Here is a 26,705-nt window from a genome sequence, read left to right as displayed (position 1 = left end):
CAACTACTATATATATATATGACACCCATAAATTAAAATTTACTTTGTCTAGACAGCAATTCGCTGTCTAATCTTTCCCTTAAGTTAAGTTAGAAATCTTTCCCTTAAGTTGAACGTAGCAACTGAATCAAGGAACTCCCACACAGTCTGACAATGCGGCTCTCGCCACATTTACTCGCCGCTTGTGAGTGGCCAATTTTTCTCTTGACCTCAAAGTGCGAATGTGGCCCGGTCTGTGCCCCCCCCTAATCATTAAATAATCTGAATTATTTAATAATTAGTAGATCAGTACAATTTAATAATACCCAAATATAATTATATCTAATTTATTAAGACACAAACTTCTAAATCTATCATATTAATTAAAATTTGGAAAACAGTAATGCATGTACTTCACTCAATTATAATTTTAATTTTTTTTTCAAATTATAAAAGAATTTACTAATTAAAAAGACTAAGAAATTAGAAAAATACACATTTATTTACTTATCCGTTAACCATTTAATTAGGATACTATTTTGTAGTTAGGATCAATTCACTATTATTTATCGAAATTTTAATGGTACACCGTTATAAAAAAAAAAAGTTTTTTTAAAACATAAATTTATATTTTTAATATTCTAAACATCAATGACTTTAATACATATAATGTAATGATTAAATTTGCAACTTAAATTAGTATAATTTTTATCAAAGTATTATATAAGTAAAATCTTTTTTAAATTACTATTTTTAAAAATTTATAAATTATTCCATAAATTTACTACAATTTATGGAATACTAGTAAAATTTTAGTTTTGTTTTGAGGGAAACCCACGTAACTTCTGTACTAAATGACTTACCCACAAATTACAACCATATGCTTTCATAAATATGGTATAAAAGTTTTGCAGTACTTAAACATAAGCGACTAATAATCAAATTGATAATGTTGCAATTTGCTTTAAAAGTTGAGAAAAAAAATGAAAATGAAATTTTGGTATCTAATTTTGTGTTTCTTAGTTATTATTTATTTTTTTATTTCAACATATTTATCTGAAGACTATGTCAATTAACTCTTAGTTAAGACTAAATTCAAAAAGAGATTAATCTTTACTTCTGCATATGAGCAAAATACGATCCTATGTAATTAGTCATTTACTCACTCTCAATTAAATATGATGTTATCTTATTAAATATAGGATACTAATCTGCTGACCTCTATGGTACAATGATGGTGTTTGGTTTTTCATCCAGGAGGCTTTGAATCCTACTCGGGAACAAAATTTTTCACACAATGCTAAAACTGCCAAATTATATTCCCATGCACATGCACTACGCATAAGCGGTGAATTATTCATCTAAAATAAAAAATCAAATACGTAAAATAATTAATTACTTTTTAATGCTATTAGATCTATTGATTAGTAAATATGGCAACTGTTTTTTAAATATAAAAAATTAAAACTGAATCGATTCCAAATGACATGGAAGCTGCTTTTACAGATTTTTTCAAAGTAAATTATCTAGCTATTTCGGTCAATGAATTGCCATTATTTACATCTTTTACCAAGCAATTTTACAAATTCCTTTTAATATGTAGTAAAATATATTTGTTCTAATAGACAAACTATATACTATTATATAATACTGTATAATATAGTTAAGGCATCAGCACAATTTGGTTCATAAGTATATATATATATATATATATATATATGTTTGTATAATAAGATTTTTCAGCTTATGTTAAAATATATTATACTGGTCACATCAAATAATGTCTTAATATTCACTTTTTGTAACACATAAATTCAGTATGTGTCAAAATTATTTGGAGTTCACATTTTTATTGCTTTGTACCAGTATTTCAAAATAGTTCTTATCAGATAACTTGGGCCTAAATTATTTTGTAACATTACATAAAGTTTTATCAAATTAATTTTACTCTATGGCTAAATAAAAATATAATTCAAGAAATTTCAATTGTTTGAAAGAACAAGATCTGATTTTTAAAAGAAAGAATGACAGTTTACAATTTGGCAATCTGTGTGGTGAACTAGTACAATCTTGTCCTTTCATCTAGAGGTCCCATGTTTGAATCCCACTTAGGCACAGCATTTTTCATATGCTACAAAATTCCATCTCCATATCCCACGCACAAGCTTTAAGTTTATGTGGTGATATCATTAGGAAAAAAATTACAATTTTTTAGGCATTGTTACTAGAATGAATATTTTGCTTATCGATTGAATATCAATGTTGTCATTTTTCTGTTTATTCTACTCCTATGGTGCTTCAAACAAAACTGTTTCTGAATTTTTATTGCATTCCCCATCTGAGATGTAAGGCATCAAAAACTGTACATTTTTAAAAATCCTGCACTAATGATCTTTATAAAAAATAAAGAAAGAGGACAACAGACTTCAAAATTCATGAATAAGCTCTCTAGAACTACGTTAAGAATGGGTACAAATATTTATGAACTGATGTCCCTTCCCTTCACAGTAACATACCTGTGCAAAGTTTTCAATTCTTGCATTCTATATACTTTGATTCAGAGCTATTTGAGGGCATAAATACACAAGATAGGAAAATGATATACATAACATAATATATAATAATTTTTGTGTAGAACACAATAGTTTTTGTTTTAAGTCTCTAAGTCAATTAGTTTCTGAGATATTGGAAAATGCCAAAAAAATGCAAAAATTAGCATAAGGGGCATTGTAAAATTTTGAACTCTTGAAATAGAAGAGAATGAATATATAAAAAAAATCAAAAATGATTTTATAAATATTTTAGACTGGATGATTTGATACTGAATGACCTTTACAACTCAACAGAAATGCCTGCTAAAATACTTAAGAAAAATTTAATTTATTACAAAATGTGCACAAATATCTAACAATTTGTACCATTATAATTTAGATTGCATAAAAACAAATTATCACATTTTTTATTTCATTAATTCTACATTACTTGTAATATTATCATTATTACTCTACATACAGGTTGCTCCCAATTAAAGCTACCCATCTGGTTTTTTTATTATAATTTTTTTAGAATATGTAAAAATTCCAAGCCTGATCTAGATTCAAACACAAAACCTTAATGAAAGGTAGAATTGCTACCCATCTGCTGTAGTAGAGATGAGCAGTTTATATATTCACTATGTAAAAAGTTGTAATTTATCCACTAGAAATTCAATAACACCATACATTTGTTCTATTCATTTATTTGAATTCATTCGATCCATAATATTTAAGTTGTTTGTAATTTTTCTATAGTACCATTATCCTTAAACTAAAAGAATGTGTGAATTGGGTAATGTAACATACGTAAGAAAATTGTACACTTGAACTGAGTAGGATAATTAGATGATTTGGGATAAATATATCACTTGTAGAGCAAATTTAATTCTAACATACTTACAGCAACCAAAAATAAACAAAACAAAAATGACAATCAAACAATGTTAGGAAAAACTTTACTTTTTCACATTCAAACAAAACAATCAAAATCATACAGCTAACTCAAAAACTCATTTTGATAAACACAAAAACCCATGAATACACAAACTAAAACTCAGCACCGGCACTAATGCTGAACAGATTGGTGCACATTAACATAAAAACACAAAGAATACATATACAAGCACTATATGTTTACATGACAGAATAAACCTCTGCAAATTAGCTCAACGAAACAAGGAATATATACAAAGATGTTATTCTCAACAAGAAATTTTATACACAGCACAAAAAACCACATGATCTCAAAATACTTACTTAAAATATCGATATAAAATTTACTAATATTTCAAATATGATGATATAAACAAAGTAATTAATTAACAAACAGAATAATGATCAAATACGTTTGTTTTATTTGATTACATTTTTAAAAAAAAGATTATTTTTTTTATTCTAGATGAGCATGACTTACAAAACTGATATTAGTTAACTTTAAAGATCAGAAAAGTCCTTTTGGAAGGGCAGAATTTAAAGAAAGTTGTAAACAGTTCTGAATATTTTTCATAAACTATTATTATATATTATATATATATTTAGAATATAGAATATTTTTTTATAGAGGAGTTTAAGGAACAAATTTTTAAAGAAGGGAGTTGGAGGCATAGTTTTACAATTTGCACATTCAATGACATGCGTGTGTGAGCATGAGCATGAGAGTGAGCGTGCATACACGCATGTGTGTGTGTGTAGGGTTTTGCAACCCATATTATAAACTGAGTTTCTAAAACAAGCCCATGGGATACCACTTGTAAACAACAATGTGAAAGAAATATCAAGACATTTCAAGAAAAATCTCTAAATGTAAACTAAGTAAAAAGAGAATGCAAATTTATTCTTAAAAAAAAAAACAATTATTTTTTCTGTTGTCATCAGATATTTTGCCAGCATGAAATACCTAATTACAAGCAGTGAATTAACAAAACAAGTAGATGAAAAACAAAACACGAGTGCTTTTTTATCATTAAATATACAATAATTGAATAGGAAATGAGGTAAAGCAAATATTTGAAAATAATAAATACAATCAATACAAAATAAAATAAACGTGGAATATGATTATATTGAAAATATTTGAGTGCATATTATTTGTTTATATTAAACAAGGATGCAAAAATTTATTTAGTATTATTTAATAATTCATTTAACAAAGCAATATTACTTCTGTATAAGAAAATTATTCAATTTAATTTTAAATAAATGGGAGGGGGATCTTTTTGGTGGGTTAGTTATTTATGTAAAATGGCAACACAGCTTAATTTAATTAAGTCATTTCTAAATTTTACTTCAAAGTATTTTCAATCTTACTTGTGACTTCCTGGTTTACACTTTTGAATAGAATTGTTACAGAATTACAGGAATATGATATTATTATTATTCAAAGGTTTGTATAACAGTTTTATGTAAATTTTACATTAATTTTAAGTTACTAATATATGCTGCTAGCTTTCAATAATAAATTCAGGATATCATTTACAGATGGTGCTATTTCTGTAGCTGCATACTTCCCAGAAATCGGTAATGACTTAACAAAAGTCACATGGGCACATGCAGTTAATAACCGTGCTAAACTGAATGCTTCATTACACGGTAAGAACTATTAAAATAATATTTTTTAACAAAATATAATAAATATATTTAGTGATCTAAGGTCTAATCTAGGTTTTTTTTTCAAGCTGCTATTTTGTTACTGGTTATGTTAATTTTAATAAACCACATAATACAAAAGTCTGTTCACAGAGTTCTCAATATTTTTAAATAATTGATTCTATTCACCGAGAGCTATTCATATCAAATGTGTTTTGTAAAATTTGAGATGGCCGATTTTCATGAGCAGCACATCAACATTAAAATTTATTTAAAACTTGAGAAAAATCTTAATCAAACTAATAAGATGATGAAACAAGTTTGTGGTGAAGAGTGCTGGAGTTGTATAATTTATGGAATATTAAAGCACCTGGTTATCATCAACAGACTATAACCAGTCTGTTGGACAGACCTTATCATATAACAACCATGTGGCATGACTTCATGAGAATGTGTGTTCTGATTGTCAACTGACACCTCAGTTAATAGCAGAGACTTCAACTGGTAGATTGAATCATACAAGAACATTCTTACAAAATGCCTCATATTTGTACCTCTGGTGGGTATGATTGTCAGCTTATATAGATTTACCTACTATTTTAGTAAAATTTTGAGATATGGAAGCCATAAGGTCCATATCTCCCTATCCCTCTGACTGACTGCGAATATGACTGACAGACAAACAAATATGATACCTAGATAAGATATCATTGTGCCAAATTTCATCCTAATTGGTCCACCCAGTCTGGAGATATCAAATAAACAAGAAGGTAACAAACATATGTGTGTGTGTGTGTGTGTGTGTGTGTGTGCACGCGCGCGCACTCATGCATCCTTATGGAATTTTTCAATAATAAAATATGTTTTTTGGTTAGAGGTCATGAAACATGAGGCCCTTAAAAAATCAGACATACAAAATTTAATCCGATCAGCATACTTTTCCTTATATAGTACTCTGTATATCTACATGGTATAATTATTTAGCCAAGAAATTAACAGAAATGAATACTGTACATAAATGAATCTAGGTAAAGGCCTTTTCTAATTAACATTTTGAGGAGCAGTAGATTAACAGGGACTTCAGAATTCAAAGGCTGCCTAGAAGTCTAGAAATAATCTATATTTGCAACTAAGAAATGTTGAGCTGAAAACTAATGTCAAAGATTGTTTTTATAACTTTAATCTTTTAACAAGGAAGAGAATATCAAAATGACTGGGAAGCAAATGATAAAAACTAAGTTCAAACAATGGAAGAGAAATTACAACTGTAGTTTAAAATAAGTTTATGTGTAAATTACATAAATGAATAACAATTCATTTTTATTTCTTTATATAGAAAGAGACTTTAGGCAACTTAATTAGAATTAAAGACAAATTTTACTAATAATTGTCTAAACAAGTGAATATCTTTTATTAAAAAAATAATAATATAAATTAAAAGTAGGCCTTATTTCAAGATAAGTAAATCTACATAAGTAAAAAATTTATTTAAGTGATGTGAAAATTAATGGCTTTGTGTTCTGTATTTAAGGCAATAAATAATGGTTAGATGTAATTTAAGATAAATGTGCTGACAAAAATAAGTTTTATATTCATTATTTTATCTTAATCGTCCAAGCACCAAGTAGGGGATATGTATAAGAAAAAATAGTCTATGTAAACATTTTTCTGAAATCTGCTTATTTATTCTAATGATAAAAGTATGAATGTTTTCTAAAATTTATCCACAACCAATCTAAGTGTAAATTATATGATACATTGCAGTTGAACTACACAATAGCACATGATTAGATTCTTTAATTATAAAAGGTATTTCTTTTAAAAAATCTAAAAATATGATTTAAATTTGATAGTGCGTAGTTTCTTAACAATAAACGTTTTTAGATATTATGTTAATGCAAAATAAGACAACTGATATAAAATGAATATTTCACTTATTATAGATAACTCGATGATGATAGAAGCAGATGTACTTATGGGCCAATTGACTGGATCAGCCCCAGGTGAAAATCCTTTACCTATCATGGGTCACCCACCAACAACTACCTCTGATCTCTCATTGGAAGAATTTTTAACTACAATACTTAAGAGTAATAAGCGCAAAGGGGTAAAACTTGATTTCAAATCAAAGGAAGTTTTTGCTGGTGCTGAAAACATTCTTGAAGAAATACTGGTAAAACCAGAGGTAATTTCATTTTTGACTCTGTAATAACAATTTTTGACAATTTTAAATATATCAAAATATTATTTAACTGAATGAAATGTAAAACAAAACTGTCTGATGGAAACAATAGCAATTAAAATATTAATACAAAAAAATATAAACACACAATATAAATAATCTACGGTGAAGATGGGATGTAAATTTTATGTTTAAATTTATTTCTAGTACTTTACTTCAGGCATTAACACAATCTTATATAAAAAAATTTAAACTTAACCTATCAGTTTATTCTAAGATAACAGATTACTTTAATGTATTTATTTAATTCTTATTATACATTCATAAGCGACATAAGTTCTTCGACATCGATATTATTAATCTTTAAGTTTACATAAAATTAATTTTTATCTTAAAACTAATATCGTTACAGCAATCATTGTATATCAATACAAGATACTCAATGTTTTGCAAAACGGCAATTTAATAAAACATTCTAATACAAAAAATTAAGTTTACAACCATCCACAGAAAACTGTAAATGTAACTGAAGGTTTTACTTACATTAAATATTGCCAGTTCTAGTAACAACGTTCTGCAGTTATCTCAGTTCCACTCGGGTAGTTATAGATGGCGGCTTTTTCGAGTTTAAGTCACGTATTTAGGAAGTGATTAAAAAACGTATTACATTTGAACATTATCTGTCCAGCTAGTATAGCAATCTTGTATGACTCTATATTGTGAATTGTTTGTAAATGTGTTCTACAGAATGATGTAGAATTTTTAAAAAACTTTGACAACCGTGCAAAACTTAACCTGTACTGTGACATTTCGTAAAATAGGCGTTCAAAATTGTGATTGGTACGCAGTTCGTAAGTGATTAATTTAAAGAACTCATGAATTTCAGTACAAAATATCAGTACCCGAATTTAATGTTTAGTGTGGCTAAGAAATGAAATAAGTGTTGTGATTATGTTTTTCCGCCGTAAAGCCTTTGTAATTATTTTTATTTTTTTAATAACTCATCGCATTTCTTCTAATTGAATATTTTTACTTTGGCTAAGCAAAAAATGTATCTCCATTTTCGCATTTTTAAGTACACAACACTGCAGATGTAAATACTAAATTTGTGTGTGCGCCCACGCGTAAAAGAGATTGAGGAGATAGTGGAGCGTGGCGTATATTTGCTGACAATATAAATAAAACGGTACAACCATTAGCCGCTCACTCATCCGTGAAGCCTTAAAAAATCATCACAGGAGCCGACATGGTGTCGGCTCATAAAATCACTACACCCTCGATTAGTGTGTGGTGGGTGTTTAATATTATATATATATAATATTATACACACTCGTAGTATATACTTACACTATATTATGCAGTTTAATTTATAGTTATATCTACATGTTAGTTTTTGTTGTATAATATGAATGAAAATAAGGTTACTTTGGGTAAATATTTTATATTCATACTAACATTTATACCTGCATTTGTTTATTTTGAAAAGCAGGCCAGTCTTTTCTATCAGGAGCCTTTTTATTTTTGTTCACTTTTTAAAATTATTAAATTTCTTAGTGGAAGTCTTGTCTGATGTTTACGTTAGTAAAATATAAAAAAATAAAAAATGACTGCATATGATTTTATCAATAAAAGCTGATAGGTTGTTAGGTAAAACAGTAATCTTTTCCCTTTGAAAGCCAATAAGTATCAGTGTGAAATGTATACAATATGAGTAATACAGAAGAGTATTTGCTGCCCATTGAAGAATTAAGCTATCTCAGGTGCTGTTTAATAAGGACTGGTAAATTGCATGCTTTTTGTATATATTAGCATAATAACAGAAATGATTATAAATAGTTCATGGCTCTCCAAAGAAATTAGTTAGTTAAAAAGAAGTTAATGAAAATCATTAATTCCTTAAATCATAAAATCAATTTCCAGAAAACTTTTGAACTAATTTCATTTAATGATTTGCAATGGTAAAGACATTTTATGGCTTTACAGTTGGGTTATATATTGGGAGGGCTTTAATGACACTTTTAAGTACCTACAATTAAACTTCATTAATTTCATACTAATTTTAACAGTAATTTTTTTAAAATATTTTTAAATTTCTCAATATTTACATACAGGCTGATTTTCCAATATGGTTGAATGCTGATGTTGCACCAGGACCAGTAGCAAGTACTGTAAAGCCAGTTGATCCCGATTATTTTGTCAGTACTGTGGTTAAAAAGTTTCCAAGTGCTTTGCTTTCTGTTGGTTGGACAACAAGATTTGGTGGTGATATTCAAACAGGTAAAATATAAAATTATGAAAAAATATTGTATTAATGAAGAAAATTGACTATTGTAATTAAATGTATATGTTGGAAAGTTATTTTAATTTAAGCAACCCTTGATTTATCAAGGATTTAAACAATTATAAATATTAAGTGATAAAAAAAATTACTTATTATTTTTATGTGAAACTGTAATCAAAGTAATACGTCATGTCCCTTCATAAGTCTTTTTTCAGAAATATAAAAGTATTCTTCATAAAAAATTTCAATATTATAACTATCTTTAAGTAAAGGCTTTTTTTATTTATAAAATCTTTTTCCATTGTTTGGTTATGTTGATAGGCATCCAGTACCTTGTAAGCTAGTAAGTGATGTTTGTAAGGCATAACTTAAAGGTATGCCTTATGATGAATAGATCACAAAGTGAACATTTTTGGAAAAAATTGCGAGTTTAAAATAAGAGAGATTTTGGGTGATCCAGAATCTCCTGTTCGTAAAGAACCTTTATGCATTTCATAAAGCACACTCACTTATGTGTACACACAATTGTAGTAATTTTGAGTTGTAGGTGTAATACAAAATACTGATTATACAATAAAATAACAGTAATACATTAAAAGTTAAGGGATAAAACAAGAATTATTTATTTATTCTTTAAGGAAATTTAGGCATACACCCAATCACAATCCCATTATTTAAATATTTTTATGATTGATTAGATGAATTTTATAGTATATGAAAAATGTCAAGGATGATGAGACATAAGGAACTCGTTAATTTCAAGGAACTATTGATATGAATTTGAATAGTATTTTGCAAAAAAAAACTTTTTTTTACTCACCATATGTTGCTTTCATTTTAATCCACACACAGATTTATCATATCAGTAGTATTCAATAGATTCTTTTAATATTTTATAATGATTTTAAAAAAAATAAAAATTAGCACTGCAATAGGAAAGGGAAATTGCTTTGTTCGTTGTATTAAGTAAACAATATTTAAGACATGTAATGATATCTATTTTACACATTTAATCATTTTTAATTATATTCTAGGAAAGTATACTGATGAAAACATAGCTAATATGACGGATATTTTAAGTAGAAACTCTGTAATTCACCGTGTTACATTCCCAGTCAGAGCTGCTATTGCCGCTAATTCAGGAACTGAACTTACAGGATTAGTAAGGTAAGAATGATATAAAAATCATAACTGCTGATTGTTATATTAAGATTTTATAAAATGTGGATTCAACAATCTAGTTAAAACGAATAAAGAAAAAGATTATCACAATATAAACTCCATGATATTTCATGCCTGAAATGACTGGTATTTTATACCAGTTATTTTTATGTCATTCCGTTGTTACATAGCTGCCTTTAACCTTAATGATATCGATCACCCTTATACATCCTATTTCTTTTTTTCCTTCTATAATTCCATTATTTTTATTTTTTAACAATTATTAACTGATAATAATTATTTAATAAATGACAATGATTTACAATGTGTCCGATGTTGTTTGACTGCAGTAATATTGTCACTACCATACTAAGTAACGAATGTGAAAAATAGCATTTTTCAGATCCGTCGGTTTACTACTAATCTGAATGTCCTGCATCTCGTGGTAAATTATCTAATGTGTATCTCTTTGAGTAAGACTATTTTAAACCTTTTAACATTTACGAACATGTCTATTTTGTGGCATTAATAATGTATGATTAACGAATAAATTATTTGATAGTCTACACTATTACAAAAATCCCCTCAACGCAATCTTTACCCTACATTTTAGCAAATAACTCGCATTCAAGAATTTACATTACTTATTTTATATTCTTCTTGTACATAATTATTTGCAGAGTAACGAATACATTGATTTTTTCAGAGGTATGTGTTGTGGTTTGTTTTAAACGTACGACTATAATATTTCAATAGTTCAAACACAGTTTAACTGTATTAATAAATACTTCTCTTTTCATAAGTCTCCATCTGATTCTACTCCGGAAGAAGTGATAAAAGAAATATACAAACATTTCCACTCATTAGAGAAGTACAAACATAGCGTGAGTTTCTCATTATCATATTGAAATAGAAATGCAGAGAAAATCATTGACAAAAAAATATTCTTTTCCGTATTAAAATGAAAAACACACTGTGCACAGGGAATTGTTTTTGAACACATTGGAGATCAGTGAAGGAGTAATAGGAGGGGAATTTATAAATTTGTCTCATACAGGAGTTTTAGGACCTGAAAAAAGGGGGAAAAACCTTTCTTGTGTAGTGATGATGATATAAATTTTTATTAAAGAACACATTCTGTCTTTTACAGCCCTAGAATTTCACTAACGTTGGCTAAAAAGTGAATTTAAGTATTTGTATGTCTAGTTTAACATAATACTGATGTACAATATGTATGCATATAAATGTAAGGAAAAAGGGAGAATGAGTTTGTTTGAAATGTATGTAATTGTTTCAGAACTTACAAACTCAAATTTCATAAGCCTAAAAAAAACTTTGGAAAACACGCTTAAAATACAGTGAGAACAAAATTATACAAGAGTTTATCTCTAAAGTAAAGACTGTTTCATTGTAAAAACATTTATTCTGAAAACTTTATAAATATTTTTAATTTTTCTTAAACTATATATCTTATGCTAGTTCTCTATATAATCGCCACATGAATTAAGACATTTATTGTGGCAATTCACCAGTTCAATATACCCTCATCATATTCTTCTACCACCAGTCCATTTAGCCACTGATTAACAGTTCATCAGCATTCACGAATTGCTTACCACTCAAAAATTCTTTCAATTTCCCAAAAAAATGGTAGTCAGAAAGAGCTAAGGCCGAACTATATGGTGAGTGATCGTAAATTTCCCATCCAAATGTTCTCAGTAAATCACATGTCAGACCCACAACATGTGGATGTGCATTATTGTCCAGCAGGACAATGCTGTCAGTCAACCACCCACGTCACCGATTTTGAATGTTGCATCGTAAAATATGTAGAGTTTCGCAGTAGGCTTCTGCATTTATAGTCGTTCCACATGGCATGAAATCAATCAGAAGTTTGCCAAACTGATCCCAAAACAATGTGGCCATAAGTCTATGTCCAAATGATTATGGCTTAACCTTTGTCGATCTGGTTGGCGATTGAGGATGACATTGTTTTCGGATGTTTCTTTCATTCATTACATTACCACCATACACAGAAACCAACTGCCTATGAATTTCAGCCAGCTTAACGTTTTCATGGTTTAAAAACTGTATGACTTCATGTATTTCACAGTCAGCAGCAACATTGATTTTCCTATTCATTTTATAATGTAATAACTCACACATAATCAAAGATAATACAACACAACAATTTAAAGATAACAATGCTGTGTGTACATTACTAGTGTGGCCATGAACAACACAGGTTCGTTAACCTTAAGGAGAGAAATATCCTAATGGTCTTTACTTTAGAGATATCCCTTGAATGATGTATAATGGCATACATACATAGTAATCATTTCATGAATATAAAATCGCATAAATGGCAACCCTTCATTAGAACAATCTAATGCACTTCTAATGCAAATTTACTGCGACTCGTAATAATAATTCAATTAAAATTGCTTCAATATTTTCTAACCCAGTTTATTAATGTTATGAGGGACAAACCCCACAAATAGAGATCATATATTGAAAAAGCTAGTGATCTCAGGCCAAATCATATTATTGTTCTAGGATATGATGTGATTACCAAAACGTTTTCAGTTCTTTTAATGTGGTCTACAGAATCACCTTGTTGGAATTACGTGGTAACATTCACTAATAGTTTCTCAGTTCTAAGAAATGTTTGTATCACGTTGCTATACTTTTCTGAAATCATAGCAATCATGAGGGGCCACTGTCATTTTCAAAAAAAATACAACCCTTTCTTCGGAAAGCACTATTTATTACATTCTCACTTTTTCTGTGTAATAGTTACTGGCATAAAAGAGAAAGCTCTGTATGTTAAAACAGACCCACAGAGTCATTGTATGGTACCCTAATTCAGTTGCCATATCTTAGCTAAAAAAGTTTAGTTTTAAGATTCCAAGGTCTTATTGTCATCTTTTTCATTGTGAGGCTAGGATTTATTGATTGCACAAGCATCCTGACCCTGTAGGGGAAGATACCCTCCGCCACCCCCTCCGTTCTGAGCCCTAATGGGCTTTACCAGAGGTCATCTTCAAAACCTCGTATTTTGACATATTCCAGTCCGCCGCGGCCAGGATGCCACCGATGCAATTGCCACGAGTGACATTCCCATCGGTGTACTACTATTTAATGAACTCAAAACAAAATAATTCTCGCAGACTCTTAAGCAAGACTGAAAAGAGCTAACTAAACAAAGGGATTAAATTACCTAACCGAAGAAGGTAAAAGTGAGTTCAACGCACAACACATAACAAAATAATATTACACAGAACATTGAACAACAGTAACAGTAACATTGAAACAAAACAAAACAAAGGACAAGAACAACAAAAACAAAACTTATAAATCAAAACATCAACAAAAACAGAATACAAGAGAAAGCCAAGCAGGACTCTAGATCCTCTCAGCAATCCATTCCTTTGCTAAGTACATTATAAAACTCTCCACTATTGGAGAGTCCAGCCCATTCAGCCTGGCTCCTCCAGTTTACACAGAGATCCAACGGCCGACCTGATAAGATCAAGCCGACAGTCTCTGTACACATTAACTCATACTTCAAGCACTCATAAAGAACGTGGTAGGTGTCGTCTAATTGCCCACATTGGACACATCCCAGAATTTACCAGGCCAAATTTCTACACTACGTCCCTAAAAGCACCATGGTCAGAAAGAAATTGCATCACATATTTATTAGGGTGCACCCAAGAAGCGTCCCACAAACCAACAACATTTGGAGAGAGATCATGCATACTACACCCACCATCTGGTCTGCCACAAGGCATTGCCATGCTGTTCAATTTCTTGAACTTTATGCGAAGTCAATTCACTGGACTTCTTAGCAACATACTGCTGCTGCTTCTCAGATGCAATCAAGTCTATTGGTTTCACGCCTGCAATCACCAAGACTGCCTCCCATGAAATAGTATGATAACCACCTGTTACCATTAACAATATTAGGCATTGAGCCCTTAATAATACGTCCCAATAACTTTTATATTATAGCCTCGCACACACCTTAATACAGGATGCTCATGATCTTAAAGTTAAGACCACAATCAGGATTGACCACAAGTCAAATATCAAAGACATTGCAGGCCCTCTCTGTGACATATTGAAGGTGCTTCTTATATTACAGTTTCTCATCAAGAAACATCCTGAGGTACTTTTGAACCTGAACATACTTTGTACGCTGGCCTGCCATCAAAACATGGACACGCCGACTCACTGCTAAATGGCCTTTGAGGAGCATCATCATGGTCTTTCCCGGGCTAAATGTCACCTTGTGTTGATGACCTCAGAGCTCAAGTATCCTGCATCCGAGTGGCTGAGAATTCAACCACCCTTTGTGAGTGTCCTTCGACCAACAGGAGCCCATTGTCAGCATAGGCCACGATGCAACACTCCCTGGGCAAAGTCAACTGCGGCAGAGAATCAAACCCCACCAGCCACAATAATGGACCCAACATGCTGCCCTGGGACATCCCTTAGGCAGCGTCTTTCCAACCTCATGGCTGCCCTCGCAGAGCAGCACATCCCGATGACTTAAGTAACTTTGCATAACCTGCAATTCACTTAAGTACATTCTCTTTTTTGGAGTTGGTAAACAACAGGCGATCATAGATGGAAAATGTCTGGAAATGTCCAGGAAAATACCCAGGGCATATTCCGTCTCACTGGTTGTTATCACACTCATCACACGGAGTATGGCGTCCTCCATACCTTTTCCAGGATAAAACCCATACTGATTCTCCATCAACAATCTTTGTGAGGTTAACCTCTCATTTATACAGAGACAAAGAACCTTTACAAAGACTTTGCCAATAACCGGGAATAACGTCAGAGGCCTATACAATGAACTAACAGCAGGATCCTTGTTGCCACCTTTAAACAACAATTTCACAATCCCTTTCTTCCAACACACAGGGAAGTATCCTCCAAACAAAAAATTTATTAAATGCATGTGTGACAACTCTTACACTCACCCCAACCGAACGAAGAAGCTCTCCCATTATTCCATCAAAGCCTGGGGCCTTACCTCTACATAAACTATAGATAGCTTGACATACCTCAGCCTCGGTGATCTCAAAGGACACTGCACCCCCGTGGAACTGAGCAACTGCAGATGGTATGGGGTTCACTATCACCAGGCAGTAAATCGTCTGGTAATTTGTATAAAATCTCAAAAGTAACACCAAACTTGGTCGAGAAAGCAGATAGAAGAACATCCTTTTTTTTCATTTGTATCCCAAGCCCCTATATGCTACACCCCAGGGATTCCTGTTTCCCTGCTCATAAATATGCAAGTTCTGAACATCCACATGGAAACATGATTATTTGAGAGCTGTCGAATAAAGACACAATCAAATTCCCTTTGCACAAAACAGCGGACATGCTTTCAAAACCACAATTGAACCTCTTCCAATGAGAAAAACCTGGCAGATAACTAGACACAATATATGGATGCTGCAACAAAACAACATCCAAACCTACATAATGCAATCTCTCTAAACTCAACCTGAGAGCAATGTAAGCACCCTGAGCATTCAACTGACCAAATCTAATCATTCAGTGAAATAGAATAGTACATATTAAGAGCTATCTGATAACACCCACAATCTTTACTGTTCACAGTGCTTATATTCCTTCTCAAGACGTTTGCAATTAACACAAGTCGGAGCCTCCGACTTCTTTGGACACCTTACACATGTGTCCATCACCACAATGAGTTCAAATTGCAGGATGTTCACAGAACTTAGCCCTGTAACCAACCTGCAGCACTTAAAACAGTGCTGGACATCTAAATACTCCTTGACCTACACCAAGAGAAGTCTACAAACAATCTGCCCTCCACAGGGAAGCTGCCGAAAAGTTTAGGACTAACCTCAAAAATCCCATGGTAGACCAAAATCCCACCGATGACGTAGACCAATAGCAGGCTACGTACAAATAAAGATGGTTGCGATTAACAACAGCTGTTAAAAAGAAAATAACAGCTAACTTAATAATAAATAAATGTCGGAAACTGAAGTAACACTAAACAATAAAAACAAACAAATATACAAGAAAAGGCAGTAGAAATGTTGATTTCACTTCTAAGTGTGCAGTTCAAAGGGAATTTAAACTATATATCAAACTAACCTAGATAACCTGTTAGGCTATCTACGCAAATTAATATAAAACAAGATTCAAAAAACACTCCAGAAGCCCTAAAACAAGTACAAAACCATAAACAAAATCATAGTGAAAACAATCAACTAACAAACTATAATATAACGATAAAGTTACACCAGATAAATATCCTAATAGCGGAGCCCACACAAACTTAACCTTTCCTAATCGTGTCGCGTGTTGAATCGTTTGCACAAGCAGATAAGGGATGCCGGCCTCCGTAGCGCGAGTGGTAGTGTCTTTCATCCGGAGGTTCGAATCCCGGTCAGGCATGGCATTTTCATACACGCTATAAATCATTCATCTCATTCTCTGAAGCAATACCTACTTTGGATCCAGGGGTTAAACAAAAAAATAAAAAACAGATAAAGAGATGCCAACCACAGCATATTTAAAAAAAAAATTAATGTGTATTTTCTCAACAACAATGGTTCCACCAAGACTGTTACAGCCATTAACCTTACTCCTTTCTCAAATGGAGTAGAAATCAACTAGGTGGAGTATTTGAGTTTAAGTAAATGTGATTAAACCAAAAGAATAGTAATAATAAAATATAATTAAACCATCACAATAACCATCCAACTGGTTAAAATGTTGGATGAGAAAAATTTTCAGTAAACACAAATATTCTCATCTTTAGCACAATTTGCTATATATCATTTTTTATATTTAGACTTGTTTTCCTTTGACTTTTTTAGTTAGTATGAAATTTTAATTATGATTTAAATTAATTTTTACAGATCATCAGTACCAGGAACAACATTAACGATTTGGATGTCAAATGATTCAGATAAAGTTAATGTAGAAGCACTTAAATATTTAATACTTGATCTTGGAAGAGATAAAGTATATCTTGACTTACCTGCTGGTTTAATTCAGGAACTTAATTTAAATAATAATAATTCTGCAGCATCACCTTTAAGAATAAGTGTTGCAACAAGTTATATGGTACTGTTTGGAGTAGCTATTTTAAGTATGCTGTCATTGTAATAATGTAAATATCTCTAATAAAAATCATGTACAACAAATATTATCATAACTAATGTTTCAGTACAAACATTAAAAACATCAGTCTTTATTTTTTTGTCAAAACTGTCGAGATCATGATGATTATATTTGGATAAGTATTGTCTGAAAATAATGATGTAAATATTTATTTATAATGTAGGTATTAACAAAGTATAATTTTAATTTTAAGAAAGTAATAACATTTTTAGTGCCATCATGATTTTGTATTTACACTCTCCTGGCTAATAAATTTTATTAATATTTATCCAACCTAAAAAACTAATCCTTTAATTGTTACGTTAAAGATTTGTTATCACTGTTTTTGGGCCAGATCTTAAAAAAAAGGAGAGAAAATTAGCGTAAACCAATCAATATAACAGTAATTATATTGCAGGCAGTAGTCTTTTAAATATACTTATATATGGAAAAGTATAACATACTTATTTTTTTTTTTAACTTCTGTTTTTATTCTTAATAAACAAAATTTAATCAGAAGTGCTGATTCAGAAAATTGAAAAGTTTCATCTTCATTCTGGCTTTAAGTTAATTTTAATTTTAAATTTATAACTGTTACATTGGTTGAATTTGATGATTTAATGATTCTTTTGACATTACATTTTAAATAATGATCAGAATATGATCATAATGCACTCCATTAAACTGATTAAAAAAAATCATTAACATTTAAAGTTATCAAAAAAAAATATTTTTATTTATCTCACTCAGATTGCCAATTTAATTTTTACTTTTAATACCTTAACATTTTTTTTCTTTTTTTTTTAATAGTCGAATGCCCAAATAAAAGATGTTTATACAGTTTTATTTTATACTAAAAATATCATTTGTTTAATTAATTAATATATTTTTTTCTATAAAATCACTTATTCATTTATTTAAGTATTTACTGTTTTGTTAAATAATTATGGGTAATTTAATATAAATTTTTGTTTGTTTTGTTAGTAATTATAAGATATGTTTAATTTTATAATATGTATAGTGATTTGTTTTAACTGTTATTTTAAAATTACCTAATTTATAAAGCTTTCAAAAATTGTTGTTAGTTACATACCATTTATCACTGATTATTTAAAAATACAGATTATATATTTTATTCTAATTAAACAGTTTTATATTTTTTGTAAGTATGATCAAAATGTTTAGTTTAATTCTGTTAGTGAGTAGTTATAGTGGATATGAATTCACAGAAAAAAATTCATTTGAATTTTTAATAGCGATCACATAAATTTAATCAACTTTAGTGCAAGAATGAATGTGAATAATCTTTTACAAAAAAGAGAACTGGTAGAATGTGCTTTTGACATTATAACTAATAAATCTAAAATTTTAAAAACAGAAACTGAATTTTAACCTGATAGCATTTATAAGATAATAAATTGTGGTTGTTGCACATCATAACTGATTTACAAGCCATGAAGAAAAATGGTACTTTTTTCTTGTAAATAATTAACAAATTAATTTACAGCTTGTAAATCGATTCACAACTATACCCACAAAGATGTGTCAAAAAACAAGTTAATTTACACTATTTGGAGGTATTCATATAATGCAAATTATGCTAATTCATAGTCCAGTTTTTCTTTTTATAAGCTGATATCTACTTAAGTGCACCTTATCAACCTTAAGGGAAGCAATTTATTGAATTAAATGAGAAAGAATTACTTTAAAGTAATGGATGGGTTTATTAAAAAGTTCTGGTCCTTTGAAAAACAGAATTATTGCTTACAAAATCACATTCCTTAAGTTACAAGAAAAATATTGTTCATTTTTATTTTACATCTTAATGTCATTTTTTTCTACTCCACTTTTCAAAAATGAAAAAATAAAGTATCTACCAATGCTTGCCACTATCAGGTTAGCTCGTGATTTCCATGGCAGATGTAGATAGTTGCTGATCACCATGATGAGTACATTCAGCATTAGTTCTGAAGGTCCCAGTTTTCAACTACAGCCAGATGTTGCAATTTTCATGTTCTGCAACATTTCCTAGTCATATTCCCATGCAAAAGCTTTATGCTTGTGTGGAGAATACATTATTTTAAAAAAAATTCCGAAAAAATATTTTATCATTATAAAAATATTTTGGTTTTTTTTTTAGCAACTACCTGCAAACCAGAATTTTACAATTTTTAAGAGATTTTAATTTACTTTTTGCATTTTTTCTTGGTTTCAAACCTATAACCATTGCTTTGTCATGCTAATGTAGCATTTATTTGTAATTCTAGGAGTAAAAGACTCTGTAACACTTACAGCATTAGTCAAATTACATCTTTGCCAATTAGTTTTAAGTTTGATAATGTTTAATAATACTTTATAAAAACATTAAAAGATCAAGGTTAGTATAACTAGTGCAGAAAAAATACAACATTGTACAGTATCTCACAAAAAATCAGCAAAGAGATAACATATAATCAGAGATTACAACAATTAATGTAAATAACTCCTACCTTCAAAATACATTAGAAAAGTTTTTAAAAAATAGTATGCATCAAATTAAAAATATAAAAACAACATAATAAAAAAATAAAATGAAAAAAGGAAATTAATAAATTAAATTAATATATATAATATCAGTGAAATAAATTAAAAAGTCAATTATAAACTAATATATTAATACAAATAAAGTAACAGATATATACAATTAAAAGAAATATTAAAATTACCACATTCTTGAAATTTGGCCAGTTATAACAGGCTGAAACATTTTTTACTGTTTTTATTTATTTTTTATTTATTTTACACTTCATGAATATATCTACTCAAGATTTTCATGGATTTCAATAATTTATTCCTTTATAATTATGTTGAAAAAAATTATGTTTTAGTAAACTGAAAAATTGGATCCTTTTTAATAATGTATTTATAAAAGTATTAGTATTTTTACATACTCTATTTTTATTGAATAGTTTATTGTTAAAATTAATTTTTAAAGTAAATAAAAAATAATTTTTGTTAGTAATAGGTTATTTTAAGGAAATTATTATAAAAAGTATTAAAATATTTAGACATGTATATTAAACGCATCATTGTTTACACTGAAGATTTTATTATTAGCAGAAAATCTGATTAACAGTCTTATTTTTATTTGGAATAGTTTTTCTTATAAGATTTATGAGCTTAAATTAACAATGAAGAGCTTTTAAAAGGAGATTCTTACCTGTTTTATATGTGACTGATTATAGAAAATTATGCAAGTGAAAATATTTTTGAATTCTTAACTATAAGAACAGAATATATAGTAATTGAATTGAATTTAAAAGAAAAATAGGTTATTTTTAAGTTATTCAATACAATTGAATTATGAATAATATTTCTTTTTATGAAATATTGAAAATCTGAAATAAAAATCAATATTCTTAGTGTATGTTTATGACTATTAAAAAAAAAAATGAAATATTAGTTGCTGAATTTTCACTTATTTGAATTCCCATGACACATCTAGTACTGTTAAGTAATGTACCGTTCTTTTTTATACTGCATATAGATGTTAATGTGCGGGTGAGTTTTGTAGATGTATGTATATGACACAAAATATTACATATTTTAAAGATATGTAATTTTCTTATTTTCCTTTTCTTTAGATCTAAACTGTGATTTAAATGATTAAATTCTCTGTGATATCTGAATTAAAAATATGGTATATAAATGAAAATAATATATACCATTATTATAAATAGTAATGCATACATTAACGCTTTGATTAAAAATATTTTTATTTTAATACTGGAAAGGTAAGTTGTATATTACAATTAAAAGTTTCTATAAAAGTAATTTTATAACAACTTAAATTCCATTTAATAAATGTTGGTATTAATATATTTTTATAAAGACATCTGTTAAATTTTAGAGCGAATCCTCCCACTTTTTTTACACAAATTAGTAATTGATTCCTTCAGAGCTAATAAGATTGCTTCTTATTTCAATGAGTTTTATAAAGCTTTGTATCAGTTAATTCACAATTCAATCATTATCCTCTGATGGAGAAGACGTAAAGTCATTTATTTTTATAACTTTTTAGATAAATTTCCTACGGGGACAAAAAGCACAAATAAGTTTTTTCTACAATGACTAGTGTTATCAATAACATTTTAGAAGAGATGCCTATCTCAATTAAAGACATGGTTAAAAAAATGTATTCAAAACTTAAGATGAAAAAATACAGGTCTGAGAAAAGCTACATTCTTGAAATAAGAGGCAGGATCGATATCATTTATTCTACAAATATAACATGACAATTGTTTATGAAACTAAATTTCAAAAAGGTAGCCCAAAGAAGGATCAAAATTCACTCAAAGAGCTTGCAGAGGGTGATATGACATCCTTTGCTTTAAGTATTCATCATGAATTCTTAAAGAAAAACACTGTATTTGGTCAGTGACCAAATTATGTATTGGATTTGCATTCAACAAACAATCAAGAAGTATGAGGGTGGCATTTCATTCTCCGCCTTCTAGAGAAAGGAAATGTACTACCTAAAATCAGAGTATTAATATGTCCCAATAAAAAAAAAATGATTCATAACAAATTGTGTATTACACTAATTATGTAATTTCCTCACCACATATTTTATTATTCCTCTTGTATTTTGTATGTTATCTATATTTTAATGAAATTTTACTTAGAAAGTAATTAATTCGTTTAAGGGTCTCTTTTTGTATTGTAACTATTGGTTTATATGTTGTGCTATTGCGTTAAAAATTTAATTAATTCATTTTGAAATGATTAATTAATGTTGATTAATATAACTGTCACATATATTTATGTGTCTCATTTCATAGAATGAATCTGTAGGCTATAATTTTGATTTATTAAATTGATAATTACGTAATTTCATGCATTTTTAAACTTGTCTGTATTGTTAGATAGTAAATGTTGGTAACTTTGTTCAGAATAAGTCCTATCCATACAAATAATTATTGTAGTCTACATATTGTAGTTTGTGTTTTGATTTGGATATAAATGTGCTGAGGTTTATTTTGTAGGTTGAACAGTTTAGCTATTTGTAATTATATAACCAGTATTGTTTCTCTAATTAGAGCTATTGTATTCATTTGGGTATATTAAAATACATTTAAAAATACATAACAGTTGATAGATATTGGAAATAAAGTATCAGGTTTTAACAATTCATGCATTATTGTGTTTCTTTAACTTTAGTAATATTAGTTTTAGCGACTTAAAATATCACGTTTGCTGTTTGCAAACGGGCATAAGGACAAACAAACAAAATTTCACCCATTTACTAATTATACTCGAACACTACTAAATTCTGAAATTTTGAAGGTGCTACATATATTGCGATTGGATTAAAAAAGATCAACAGAAGAATTAGTGTGGTTGAGTTCAATTTCTTATTCAAAGACGATAACAGTGGCTTTAATGAAACATATACTTATTGAGCTTCAGTAGCACAGCATTTTTTTCGTACTTTCTTTTATCTTTAATTTGAAAGTAATACTTAAAATTACTGCCTTTAATTGTCAATGCTTATTGAAATGCTTTAAACGCTACACTATATCATTAAAAATAAATTTAAAACCAAAACTACACAAAGTAAGTCTTTAAATAAATGGAAGAAGAAATAACTAACGCTTTAAGAGGTTTAGAGATTGTAAATAATAAAAGTGTTAATAATAAAAGTGTTAACAATAGTTAATAATAAAAGTTAACACTTTTAATAATAAAAGTGTTAAAATAATAAAAATAAATAAGTTATACAAAGTATAAGAATTCTCTTTAGAAAAAAAACTAAAAGGTAAGGTTGTTTTAAAGAGAATTTCAAACTTTTTTGTAATTGTTTGAGTTTAATTTTTAAGTTATGCTTAATTAAGAAAAATTTTGTTTAATTTTTAAATGTTTATGAAAGCAACAAATATGATTTACAGATAATTTAATTGGACACATTAAAAAACAACAACGTTCAACAATAAGAAATTTTAGAATTAAATTATTTAATGATTTTAGTATTTATTTTTTTTACAATTAATTTACTGTAAATTGTTACTCTGCTTTAGTATTCCATGTTGATAGAATCCGTATTTTTAAAACGTTCAGTCCATTTGTTTGAATTAAATTAATTTTATTAAAATATTTATGTTATGATTTAATTTAGATATGAAGAATATTTGTTTAAAGTTAAAATTTGAAATTTCATTTAAAGATCTTTTTAAATTAGTAAAATTTAAATAATAACAATTTAAAAATTTTTACTTATCTGAGGACACAACACAATCACACTTACATTACATTTAAGAATAAGAAATTTTAGAAAAAATAATCTATTTTTACCAATTGTAGGATTACTTTTCCCTTTACTTTGCCATTACCTTTACCTAAATGAAAACCTGGACACATCTCGTAACAAATATGTAAAGCAACATTATAAAATTTCCATGTCATATTGTAATCTACCAGATATTGATAGACTTGTATCAGAATTTCAAAATTAAAGCATTTGTCAATTACATTTAATAACCTTTTAAGATTTAAAACAAATATTACAAAAACGCTGAATGATGAAGAGTATATACATTTTTGAAAAAGTGTAAATTAAAATGAAATTATAAAATATGACCTTGCGATCGCGATTTAGAACAGTTGAGAGCGGTTCAAAACAGAAAATATTATAAAACTTTATATTGTGGTATTATAAAGTAAAGTGTTACCTTTTCCTTTCCTGTATCCTACAACATATATATATATATATATATATATATATATATATATATATATATATATGAATTAATAAAAGAGTGGCCTGGCTTAAAATGATAATGGCTAACAACATGCTAGCATCTAAACAAAAATTTTACAAAAACATCTAATGAACTTTTAATCACAACAATTTATGAATGTTTAACAAGAATGACCTTTTTAAATGATCGTAATCAAACGTCTAACATTTGCTGTTCGTAAACAAGAATTTTCTTAAATTTCCATTATTTAATGTTATAATCATGTTGAAAACAAAAATATTAAAGATAGAATCGTAATATAAAATCTTAAAAATGGGTTTGGAAAAAATACAATATTTGGAAGAAATAAGATGGTATAAAAAACTTAATAGAATAGAAAAACAAAGTTGTATGTATAAAAAAGGAGAAAGACATAGGTTGGTCATAAACTCGATACAAATTTTTTGGGATGTGACACCAAAAGAGGTTATGGAATGGTACTAATATTGTTAATCTTTCTCTATTTTTTGTTGGCGTTGTTTTAAATTTTTCTATTTTTATAAGGAATTTAAAATTTAAATCAATAGAATCTCTTATTTTAGCTATTTCTTTATTGAACCAGTATTGGAAATAAATAAATAAAATTTTCTATTTAGGACATCTATTTTGTTTTACCTCTGTAATGTAATGGTTTATTTAATAGATGTCATAATAAATTATTTTCCTTCTAAAGATTCTAAGGTACTACAATATTTAGTAAGATAAGTTGTATTTACAGTACTTTGCATAGCTACATTTTGTATTTCCTTTTATACCTTTTCAAATTCTTGCACTTGATTTGGATCTATGAATATTTCAAACTTTCTTGTGCACAATATCTATATATGGGAACACAGCGCCTTTATAATTTAAATTACCTTTTCTATTTTTAAAAACTGTGTTTCTTTAGGCCAAAAATAAATTTGCATTTCTGAATTAGATTGTGATAAATATGGATTTAAAAGATATCTTCTTGTTTTAAAATTTCAATTTGTTTAAAAAATTATATAAAGTTTTGTTTTTAATAGTTCTTTAAGATAACAAACCTTAAAATCTTGTTCTATAACCGTTTTCTACTAAACACTAACATATATAAATTTGCCTTTGTTATTTATTGAAAAATAAATATACAAATCGAATCTTGAATGAAAAATTAATAATCATTATGTTTAGAAATTATCTTCTTTAACCATTTTTAAATATTTATCTATTATCCTTAAAGCTTCTTTAGCTGGTTCTAAAAATATAGTTGTTTTACTGTCATATTCCTTTTTTCTTAATAAAAATCCTTCTTCTTCCTCTTCTTGTTTTTTTTTCATTAACCAAGACACATTAGGTTGTTTGAGCAGGTTCATTTCTTGCACAATGTAAATAATTAAATTGCCTTTTATGCTTAATCTTTTTCTGTTTACAAATGGAATGCATTTTTCTGCATCTATTTAATGTACCTCTTTTGATATAGATGCTAACAAACTTGAAGGTTTAGAAAAAATTTTTTACTAGATTTAATGTAAGCTCTGTGAACAGGTTTTAGTTTCTTTATATCTTTTGGCTTCTCTAAAATTTCTTGATAATTTTCTTCTTATTTAATTGCTTTATTATAAATTGCTTCTTCTTAACTGTTTCATTTACATAAAAAAACATATTTTCTAGTTAGTTCAAAATTATATTCTTTAAATCAACATTTAAAACTTAAAGAACGTTTATCCTAAATTATTCTATAATGTGATCAAAGTTAAATGTTAATTGTAAATCAACGATCATTCTATCTAAATCTAAATCTAAATAACTATCTAAATCTATCAACTATCTAAATAAAATATTATCAAATTATGTGAATATTTGTATATTTATTAATAATTCAGCACCTCTATGGTGTGATGAATTTAGCCTCTCAACAGATCAAGAGGCAAGCTTTGTACATTCTCGATCTTTCAAAATTAAAAATTTTTAGAATCATTATGTTGTCACAAAAAGGATGTGTTAATGGCTTTAACAATCCTTCTTTTTTTGTAGTTTTTGGTATAATTTATATTTCCTATAACCAGGTGTCTCATACTTTT

General features: G+C 28.4%; 1 protein-coding gene across 1 annotated transcript in view; it reads left to right on the top strand.

The window, feature by feature from the left end:
* LOC142326714 (protein FAM151B) overlaps positions 1-21,328 on the top strand; it is a 151,119-nt gene extending 129,791 nt beyond the window's left edge. Inside the window, exons 2-6 of the mRNA XM_075369360.1 lie at positions 4,992-5,102; positions 7,043-7,284; positions 9,393-9,558; positions 10,597-10,729; positions 17,644-21,328. Of these exons, the coding sequence (XP_075225475.1) occupies positions 4,992-5,102; positions 7,043-7,284; positions 9,393-9,558; positions 10,597-10,729; positions 17,644-17,893 (902 nt within the window). The 3' untranslated portion in view covers positions 17,894-21,328. The remainder of the gene's footprint in view (positions 1-4,991; positions 5,103-7,042; positions 7,285-9,392; positions 9,559-10,596; positions 10,730-17,643) is intronic.
* Positions 21,329-26,705: the final 5,377 nt, after the last annotated feature.

This window comes from Lycorma delicatula, chromosome 6 (assembly GCF_047948215.1).
Source record: "Lycorma delicatula isolate Av1 chromosome 6, ASM4794821v1, whole genome shotgun sequence".
Lineage (NCBI taxonomy): Eukaryota > Metazoa > Arthropoda > Insecta > Hemiptera > Fulgoridae > Lycorma > Lycorma delicatula.
The sequence above is the reverse complement of the archived record's forward strand: the minus strand, read 5'-3'. Positions and strand labels throughout refer to the sequence as shown.